The sequence below is a fragment of the Sciurus vulgaris genome (genome assembly GCF_902686455.1).
Source record: "Sciurus vulgaris genome assembly, chromosome: 17".
Classification (NCBI taxonomy): domain Eukaryota; kingdom Metazoa; phylum Chordata; class Mammalia; order Rodentia; family Sciuridae; genus Sciurus; species Sciurus vulgaris.
This window is the reverse complement of record NC_136478.1, coordinates 3,030,896-3,041,031: the sequence shown is the minus strand read 5'-3', so window position 1 is coordinate 3,041,031 and position 10,136 is coordinate 3,030,896. Positions and strand designations below refer to the sequence as shown.

At 52.7% G+C, this 10,136-nt stretch overlaps 1 protein-coding gene across 1 annotated transcript; it reads left to right on the top strand.

The window, feature by feature from the left end:
- Positions 1–36: 36 nt before the first annotated feature.
- Positions 37–6,452, top strand: COX4I1 (cytochrome c oxidase subunit 4I1). The gene is made up of 5 exons (XM_079119645.1): positions 37–173; positions 1,263–1,336; positions 4,640–4,807; positions 5,311–5,442; positions 6,215–6,452. The coding sequence occupies exons 2-5, from the start codon at positions 1,264–1,266 to the stop codon at positions 6,349–6,351; spliced, it is 510 nt and encodes a 169-aa protein (XP_078975771.1). The 5' UTR covers positions 37–173; position 1,263; the 3' UTR covers positions 6,352–6,452.
- The last annotated feature ends 3,684 nt before the right edge of the window (positions 6,453–10,136 follow it).

Here is a 10,136-nt window from a genome sequence, read left to right as displayed (position 1 = left end):
TCGCGACGTGCGCGGCGCGGCGGCCCCCGCGCCGGCGGGCGCGGGCGGGGCTTCCCGGTTCCCGTGGTGCTCCGCGGCGTGGCTCGCTCTTCCGGTCGTGGCCTCGCTCTTCCGGTCGCGGGCAGCCGGGGCTCAAAGGGCGTTCGCGGCGGTCGCGGCGGGCGGCGGCGCAGGTGAGCGCGGGGCGGCCAGCGCTGGGCCGGGAGCGGGGCGGGCTCGCGGGGCCGGCTCGCGGGGCCGCGGGTCTTGGGGCCCGCGCACCTCAGCCGGCGCCCGCGGGGGACGGCGGGCCGTCGGGGGCGCGGTGACATTGAGGCCGGTTCGCGGGGCTCCTGGCGCGGGGACCGTCGGACGGCGGCCTCGGTGCGACCTCGGAGCGCCCGGCCCGGCCGCACCCGCCCCACCGCCGCCGGGCGCGCGGGCCTCGGCCTCTGACCTTGGGGCGCCCGCTGCGAGGCGCCGGCCGCGGGGAGGCGGGCCCGCTGCGCTGCGGCCTCCGCCGCTACCTTCTCCGCGTCCGCGCGACCCCGGGTGACGCGGCGGCCGCCGTCGCTCGGCCTCCCCGCTCGGCTGGCGCCCGCGCCCCACCGCCCGGCTCGAACGAGCGGCGAGCTGGGCCCTGACGTCACGCCGGTTTCTTGTGCCCCGGGGAGGCGTTTTCAAGGCTCCGCATCCCCGTGGTCCTGAAGGACGAGTGCAGGTGCAGGGTGGATGCAGCGGAGCAGTGTAGGTGGGCCCGAGTCCAGGGCCCCGGAGAGCGCGGGTCATCCAGGTCGTCCGTTGGCCGCAGGGTTGGAAGCGGGCCAGGGCCTGGTTTGTAGGCGCCTCTGCCCCTTGCAGCCCGCGCCCTGCAAGTTTTTAAACACTTCGTTGAATGAGGCCTGTGCCACCATCCCTGTGAGCTGTTACCTTTCACTCCTAGGAACAGAGCTTGCCTTGCTTCCTAGCATTTTCACTTTTAATTTTTTTGTTGTTGTTTTTTAGGAAGGTAGTTTTGTGTTCATTGCCCAGAGCATGTATAGGTTGTGGCAGTTGGGTTTATCATGAAGCTCATTGGGTAAAAACATACTACCCAAAATACTTCATCTTGGGTTACTTTGTGAATTCAGGACCATTTACAAAGAATGGATTATTGTATGTTGGGTAGAAGCAAAAAACGAATTGCATTCACTTCCAAAGTGCCCTGGGGCTTTAAAACGATGACTTATCCCTAATGTGTGTTGGCCCTCATTCTAGAGAAGGTATATATTTTTGTCTTCCAGAATGTTGGTTACCAGGGTCTTTAGCCTAATTGGCAAGCGAGCCATTTCCACCTCTGTGTGTGCACGAGCACATGGTAAGTCTGATTTTCTTTTAAATGTTCTGAGCTGATCTTACTTCGCTCCTGCTGTGTATCGGGCCCTGTGCTGGGGTTTCAGGGATGCCTGAGATCTTAGTCTTGGAGTTGCAGGACTGTAGGAGACAGGTACTTCGGCAGGGCCTCTGTTGAGGCCTCTATGAATCCTGTTGAACACTAGTGGGGGTCCTTTTCCTTCCTGGGTTTTCAGGTTCCAATGCCACTTCTTTCAAGAGATCTCTACTATATCTGACTTTGGTGACCAGCCACTCGCCCCCTCAACTCCCCAACTCCTTCACTCAGGCACTCTGTTTACATTATAGAGGGGCAGTGGAAACAAGAGCTTGGAGTTCACCTGAGCTGGGTTTGAAACTTGTTTCTATCATGACTAGCTACTTAGGTTTAAGAATGTTACTTCACCTCAAATATATAAAGAGGTTACTTCTGTGCCTGGCATATAAGCAGTTTAGCTTTGCCTTTCTTGAGCATATTCTTTGTACCAGACAGTGTTAGACACTGGGAATAAAAAGAATGAGCTGTGGGTCACTTCCATAGCATGTTTGCACCATGCAGCTGGCCAAATGGATGGAATGTAAGGGATGCCCAGGAGCAGGTAGCCTGGAGTGGAGAAGACTCTGGAGCAGAGACTTTGCTACTGAAGGACAAGCAGGGTCAAGTGCAAGGCTTTGGCTGTGGATGATGAGGTCAGAGAAGAAACTTGGTGATTGAGAGGCCCCATCATTCCTAGGAATCGCCTTCCTTGGATTTCTCATTGCTCTTCAGTTGATGATACATTTCTGTTGTGTTCACTGCCTACTTCACATCATGGATCAGACTGACACACGACATTAGTGACAGTATTAGTGAAATGTGTTATTTAAGTAGATAATAAGGGAAAATTCCAGCTAGGCTTGGTGGTGCACGCCTGTTATTCCAGCTACTTCCGAAACTGAATCAGGAGGATGGCAAGTTCCAGGCCAGTCTGGGCAATTTAGCAAGACCCTGTCTCAAAATTTAAAGAAAGGACTGGGGATATAGTTCATTTTAGAGTGCTTGTCTAGCATGCACAGGATCCTGAGTTCAATGCCTGCAACTGCTAAATAAATAAAGTGAAAGAAAAGGGACTGCATTTGTGGCTCAGTGGTGAGCGCTTGCCTAGCATGCATGAGGCACTGGGTTTGATCCTCAGCACCACATAAAGATGAGGTAAAGGTATTGTGTCCATCTACAATTAAAAAGTTTTAAAAGAAAAATTCCATGTTCATTAGTATATATGGAAAGAAGTACTCTCTTACCATTGTAGGAAGTTAGTTACAACAGGATTACATTTTATTTCCAAGTTGGCTCAGCTAACGTATTTCCTTAGGTTTTCTTCTTCTTCTTCTTTTTTAATTTTTCTTCGTAGCAGATGAAGAGCTATAGTCTCATCTTTTAGATAAGTCTTGTCCTTTAATTTTAAATTATAGAAGTTGTACATGAACAACACATAGACTTGTTCTCAACATAAAAATCAAAGCAGGATGTGACATCTGAGTGGCCATTGTCATCCACAGCTGGAGTGGGAGGGAGCTCAGTGCCACTAGATCTTCTGCAGAGACCCATCCTGGTTGAGGATAGGAACACAGACATTCTTTAAAATGTGGAGTCCTTTTGCTTTTCTATCCCTTTTTTAAAAAAGGAATGTTTGGTATTTGGGCCTTTGCTTTCCTTTTTCATTTACTGGGAAATCAGGCTCAAGGCTCTGAAGAACCCATGAGGTCGTGTATTGTCCGTTCGTATTGTAAAATATGTCAAGATGCCAAGGCTATGAGACTTTTCCTTTTTTAAAAAAAATTGAGCTGCAGATGGACATAATAATTTTATTTATTTATTTATTTTTAATGTGGTGCTGAGGATTGAACCCGGTGCCTCACATGTGCTAGGCAGGTGCTCTACCACTGAGTGACAACCTCAGCCCAAGACTTTGTCTTTTTAACAGCTTTATGAGATGTAGTTCACTTAACACATTCACCCATTTAAATTGATCTTTAGAATATTCACTGACGTGCCATTATCCACCACCATTGATTCTAGAACATTCTCATCACTCCAGTTTATATCTACTTTAATAACTCTTAAAAGCTAGAAACTTTGGGTGGGGGAGTGCTGAACTTGATAAACTTTTTCAGTATTCAGTCATTTTTTAGTCTATTTGTTTTAACTGGGAAGTAATTCTGGCCACTCACTTCAGATCCTTTTGGGATGAGGGCAGGTGCACTTATGTATGTATGCTGATGGTCTGCTTGCCTGGGATAAAGGCCTGGAAGGGTTGCATTGTTGCCGAAGGCTCCGTGTTTTATTGCTTGACAGTGTGATGTGGAGCCTCTAACCATGAGACTGAGCTGATGGAGGTGCAGCAGGGCTTCATCCCTCCAGACCAGTTCTGGACATAAACTGATCTTGCAGCAGGACAGAACTGGAGAAGCAGATGTCAGTGGGGACTCCTTGCTGTACCCTAAAATGTGCCTGTACCATGTCACATGCACAGCACAGGCCAGCTGTGGAAGGGGAAGCTGTTTTCACCTCAGGATCCCCACTGACAGCTGCTTCTCCTCCTCCCCCTTGTGACAGGGTTTACCTTGCCGGGAGTTTTTGCATATTTAGCTGCACACACATGTGAATGTATGTACGTGATTTCGGTTTTTCAAAAGGAGGAAGAAAATAGTACCTTTCTGTGACCCACTGAGTGCTTGACTCTCTAGGCAGGAATCTTTGATTTGCTCGGGCCCATATGTCTAGAGCCACCCTTAGCAGGCAGTAGGTGCTTGTTGTGGCTCAGTGATAAGAGCACTTGCTTAGCATGTGTGAGGCACTGGGTTCGATTCTCAGCATCACATATAAATAAGTGAATAAAATAAAGGTCTATAAACATAAAAAAAATTTAAAAAATTTGAACAGGAGACTGATGCCCTTTCTGAGGGTCTGGTGTAGCTTCTGGGCCAGTCCTCAGTTGAGTATGGGTGAGCCCCGTGTTGCTGCTGCTGTGCCCCTTTTCAGTGCCTTGGTTTCTGGACTTGGAACACCTGTTCTGCTTTTCACAGTGCCTTTGTTCTTTTCAGTTTGAATCCCTTGCAGTAGGGCCTTCCTGAGTCCAGTCTCCCATCCAGGCAGGGAGGCCTGTCCAACTCTTCTAATAACCGGTAATGCAGGAAGTGGTGCCGGGTTTGTTAGCGGTCACCCTGGCAGGTGTGCATTTGCTGTGTGCCATGCTTCCACTTCACCGTGGGCCGCCCTTCTCATCCAGGTGTTTACCCTTGTTTCCAGGGAGCGTCGTGAAGAGTGATGACTTTGCTCTTCCCAGTTACGTTGACCGGCGTGACTACCCCTTGCCTGACGTGGCCCATGTCAGGCAGCTGTCCGCCAGCCAGAAGGCCCTGAAGGAGAAGGAGAAGGCCTCCTGGAGCAGCCTGACCAGGGACGAGAAAGTCGAGTGTGGGTATCCAGGGCACGCTGGCACACCCAGCAGCCCTGGGCAGCGTGTCAGGGGATTGCTTATTGGGCACTGCTGGGTTCTTGGTGACTCTCCTGGGGCCCTAGCTCCTAGGGAAGGGTGGAGTGGGTGGGTGCAGCCTCAGAGTAGACAGGCTGGGTAGGACTTTACTTACTGTAAATCATGGCGAGAAGACCCCCAAAAGTCTCTGTTCCTTATGAAAGGGGTCTGGAAAGAATGTGACAGAGCAGACCCTTAACACTGACTCAGAGACATAATAATTTCGTACTTGTTTTTCATCCAGAGTAAATGTCTTCCCTTCTTCCCTCCTCCTGCTCCCGCGCCTGGTGCATGGGTGTTAGGGCCAGGGTCTGCACTGTGGCCCTTGGCTCCTTGTTTTCTCCCTAGCTGTACTACTGTGGGGAGCGGGGTAAGCCCTGTGGCAGAGGGACTGTGGCCCCTTCAGCCTCTTAGTGCCTGCACACGGCTCTTCTTTCTGTCCTAGTGTATCGCATTCGGTTCAACGAGAGCTTTGCTGAGATGAACAGGGGCACCAATGAGTGGAAGACCGTGGTGGGCACAGCCCTGTTCTTCATCGGTTTCACTGCCCTCGTCCTGATCTGGGAGAAGCACTATGGTGAGTACAGTGTTGAGTCCAGAGCAGCCCCCACCCACAGTGCCCAAGGGTGTGCTGGCAGGACCTGCACAGGGCCTTGGAGCCAGAGATGGGCACCTCCACTGCAGGGTCTGTCCCAGGGTACTTTCGGGGCCCAGGGATATGGAGCAGGAGATTCATCTGTGAGCCCGTCACTGTCCTGGTCGGCCATCCTGTTCCAGTGCGTGTTGGCTGCCTTGTGCAGGACACCACCGCATGTCGGTGGCAGCTTGTGGCTCACCCCTCAGGTATCCAGAGCTGCCTGCTCAGGGTCCGAGCTGGCAGGGCGCTCGTTCTGGCCAGTTGTCTCAGTTGCAGCGCTGCACCTCAGCCGTTACCCAAGCTTCAGGCCTCCCTTCCTGTGAGGCTGCATAGGTGCCCACTCCAAGGCAGCTTCTCCTGCCCTCTCCCTGTCCTGCCTCCTGAGAAGGTGCATTCCTGTGCTTTAGGTTGGAGTGGGGATGTGGCTAATGGCACGCCAGCCTTTAATCTTCCAAGATACTGTCAGCCCTGTGTGCCATGTGCCAGCTGTAGACCATGCTGCCCGTGCCTGTGGAGATTGCTCCAGCCTCATGGTCTTATTGCTGACCTTTTGTAAACAGAGGAGTGATTTTTAAAATATCAGGTGATGTTAGTGCCCAGAAGCACAGCCCTTGGTGAGAGTGGGTTGAGTGGCCTGCGAGGGCCCCCTGGGAGGCCCTGGGCAGGCAGCCTGTGAGGACCGTGGTTCTCATGCAGTGGTTTTGAACCGCAGTGTATGGCCCCATCCCACACACCTTTGATGAAGAGTGGGTGGCAATGCAGACCAAGAGGATGCTGGACATGAAGGTCAGCCCCATCCAGGGCTTCTCTGCCAAGTGGGACTATGACAAGAATGAGTGGAAGAAGTGAGAGCCCACTGCTCACGTACCTGTCACTCCATCACCTCTGCATCTTTACTGGAAACTGTCATGTCAAACAACCAGTGCTAATAAACGACAAGTAACGTTGAATCCGTGTCCTTTGTTGGATGGTAACTGAATGGAGTGCACTCTAGGTTCTCCAGGTCCTCTCAAGCATCCACAGTAGTATATTTTGGGGGTAAATAAAATGGCAGAAACCTTGTATCTTAAATTGTACAAGGGGATGTTATGTAAAAACTAAGAATGGAGTCTGATGTGGGGCTTTTCAAAATTTTATTTTTGAGACAGTCTTGCTAAGTTGCCTAGACTGGCCTTGAACTTGTGATCCTCATACCTCAGCCTCCTGATCTGCTGGGATTACAGTTTGTATACCACTGTGCCCTATAATATTTTGAGGTTTGGTTTTTTTGGAGGGTGGGTACTGGGGATTGAACTCAAGGGCTCTTGATCACCGAGCCACATCCCCAGCCCTATTTTGTATTTTTTCAGAGACAGCATCTCACTGAGTTGCTTAGCGCCTCGCTTTTGCCGAGGCTGGCTTTGAACTTGGGATCCTCCTGCCTCAGCCACCCAAGCTGCTGGGATTATAGGGTACCACTGCCCCTGGCACATTTTGAGTTTTGACAGATTTTTCCTTAAGTAAAATCCCATCCTGTTAGCCAGACCAGCAGAAATTCCCATGAGCTACTTTTTTTCTGGGACTGTCCCTTGATATGGTTCCCATTGGCTGGACTGGGTGACCCCCCTGGCTACATAGGGTAGGCCAGATCATGAGCTCCCTGACTGAGGTCGAGGTGATGGGTTTGGTGAGCTTGGCTGACTTATGGCTGCTAAATTTCTTGGCTACTTTCACCTTAAAAAGCAACAGTAGGGATGGGGTTGCTGAGTGGTGAGCACTTGCCCAGTGTGCCAGAGGTCCTGGGTTCCAGTGGTCTGAGGAGCACCATTCCTGCCTCTGGAAAGACCCCTGTGAGACCCAACCCCATTATCCTTCCCAGGGGCCAGTTCCTTCATTGGAGATCTCGAAGAAGCAGAAGGAATTCTTGAATACAGATGGAAAGCTGATAGTAGCAGAGGTGGCTGGTTCAAAGGTGTCTCCTGCCTGCGTTGGATAGGAAGACTTGCAGGGCAGGGTGGCCCTAGAGAAGCCTAGCTATAAGGAAAAGCTAGGTGGGGCTCTTTGCTTTACCCCTGGAACTGCCTGGGAAAGGGGCCTGGGGTTTTTCGGGAGGTTTGAGCTAACCAAATCCAGAGCAGGCTAAGTCACCCCTGATGGCAGTGTCTTCCTGCTGCTCTTAAAGACCCTGTTCCCTGTTCTCAAAGGGCCTGTAGACTTCCCTGTAGAGGACATGCTGGGTCATGCTGTGGGGATCAGGTGGCCTCAGCTGCAAAGCCTTAGCCTCCCTCTGGGCTAAGGGTGGTGTGGGGCTTCCACTGTGGGGTGAGCCGGCCTCTGGGCCAGGCATTTCAAGGCTAGTCTCACTGCTCAGGACTGAGAAAGGGGCTCTGCCTGGGAGGTACCTGAACCTGTGGCTGCAGTGGGCCTCTGCTCCAGCCATCTAACCTGGATGGCTTCTAGTGGCACCTCCCTGTGCCTGGGACTGTGGAGTAGTGGGGCTCTCCCTGGCCTTGCCTCCACCACTGTTGAAGGACAAGATTACAATTCGGAGAACTCGATTGGCCTTATTTTCACTTCCAGAACAGGGGAACAGTTCATCTCCTAAAATGAGTAAGTACTCCAGTGGCCTGGGCCAGGAGGCTGGCTCCGCAGACAGGCGTGAAGAAGGCAGAGATGGATTGCAAGAGCAGATGGGTCATTTCCAAGTTGCTTTCCTTGTAAGGTGGCGGTGATTGGTTAGCACAGGTTATTTCAGGTTACTTACGTGTAGCCACTAAAACAGAACTTTTATTACCTTGCCAGTTGAAACAGCCGTTTGGGGAATTCGGCTGTTTTCTCCGTAATTCTGATTGGGAGATGAGGTGAATAGCTTAGTTTCAGCTTGGTGACTTGGAATGTTAGCATGCATGACTATTTTTAGTTAGCCTGGTCTGCAGGAGCTTAGTCCCAAACAATGACCTGTGATTTTAACACCACTTGGAATCTCTTTCTCTCTCTCTCCCTCTCTCTCTGCCTCAACTTGTGATCCTCCTACCTCAGCCTCCTGAGTAGCTGGGATTACAGGAGTGCACACGGCACCTGCAGGAACCTATTCTCTTCAACTTGCCAAGTGAATTGCCAATTGCACATTGGTTTCAGCTTTTAAAATGTGGACTCTTCTGTTGCTCTCGTGCCTTTAAAAAAATCCCTTCACTGCCACTTGAATGGGTTGTGTGGAGGGGTGCAGTGGCTGGATTCACCTGTGGCCTGCCAGTTGGAGATCTGCCTGCCCCACCACAGTGCCATGGGGCCTAATTGTGCCTGGTCCTCAGGGCTCTTGCCCTCCGGGGCTTGCAGGAGGACAAGTAAAACAACCTGCGAGGTGCTGGGCTGGAGCAGCTGTCCAGGTCGGCTGGGAGCTGACCAAGGAGGCCCAAGCTCCCGAAGCTTGAGATGGCGCTGGATGGCCAGCAGAGGGGGTGGGAGTGGCAGGTTGAGGTGGAAGACCACGGGGCCCAGGGGCTGCGAGGGGAAGGGCGGGGCGGGCTGGGAGGGCTCTGATACCGGAGCGCAGGGACCTAGGTCTTCGCAGGCCTCGCCTGTGACAGGTGAGGACGCCAGACCCCCTCCTTGGTGGAGGAGCAGAGCTCTGTGCGGGAGTGGCCTGTGCGTGGAGTGGCTTGCCTTGCTGCCCCAGGTGCTTCTGCCCACAGGGCTCCCCGTGGCCCCATGTGCCACTGGGCACGACGCTTCCATCCGGAGCTTGTCTCAAGCAGAGCTGTGGGCAGTGCCTGTGGACCCGCCAGCCCTCCCACACCCCCTGCAGGAGCAGCTGGCCACCAGTCTCAGGGACGGGTCACCTGGGTGGCAGCATTCTGAAGAGAAGGAGTTACATCTCCCAGGAGGTGGTATAGGCTTCTTAAGAAATTTTTGTTGCACAATATACCAACGTAAAAGTTGCCATTTTTAACCATTTTAAGTATACGGTTGGGTGACATTAGGTGCATTTACGTTGTGCTGCCACCAGCTGTCCACAGCTTTTTCATCGTCCCAAAGGGAAACTGCCCCCCACCCCAGGCACATCTCTGGGGCACTGCGGGAATCGCCTTTCTGCTGCGTGTATTTCACTCAGCTCAGCGTCCTCAGGTCCATCCCTGTCATCGTGTGTGCCAATGTCGCCTGCCCTGTAAGCCTGAAGGGCCCTCTGTGTGGACCTGCCACTCTTACCTTCATCCTCCCTGATGAACGTGCATGTTGCACCTTTCAGCCGCCCTGAGCAAAGTCGCCAGGAACAGCAGCTCTCTGGGGCCCCACTTTGGGTTCTGGGGTGTGTACCCTAAGTGGAAAGAGTCAGGACATGGCAGTGCCTGAGCTGGAGGCAAGGAGGCCCAGGGCCTCTTGTGACCTGTCAGGGCCCCAGTGCTCTCAGCGCAGCCTGGAGACAGGCTGGGAGCCGCGGGGTGGCAGGGGTGCAGCTCCTTCTGCTGCACATGCAGTGACCCACTTGCAGGGTTGTTTGTTTTTGGTATCGGGGATTGAACTCTGGGGCGCTCGACCACCAAGCCACATCCCCAGCCCTAATTTGTATCTTTAGAGACAGGGTCTCACTGAGTTGCTTAGCACCTCACTTTTGCAGAGGCTGGCTTTGAACTTGGGCTCCTCCTGCCTCAGCCTCC

Excerpts from the sequence above, each read along its gene's own strand:
- COX4I1 (XM_079119645.1), top strand. The coding sequence starts at position 1,264 with ATGTTGGTTACCAGGGTCTTTAGCCTAATTGGCAAGCGAGCCATTTCC. Across the intron at positions 4,808-5,310 it reads CAGGGACGAGAAAGTCGAGT|TGTATCGCATTCGGTTCAAC; the intron begins GTGGGTATCCAG and ends TTTCTGTCCTAG. Across the intron at positions 5,443-6,214 it reads GATCTGGGAGAAGCACTATG|TGTATGGCCCCATCCCACAC; the intron begins GTGAGTACAGTG and ends TTTGAACCGCAG.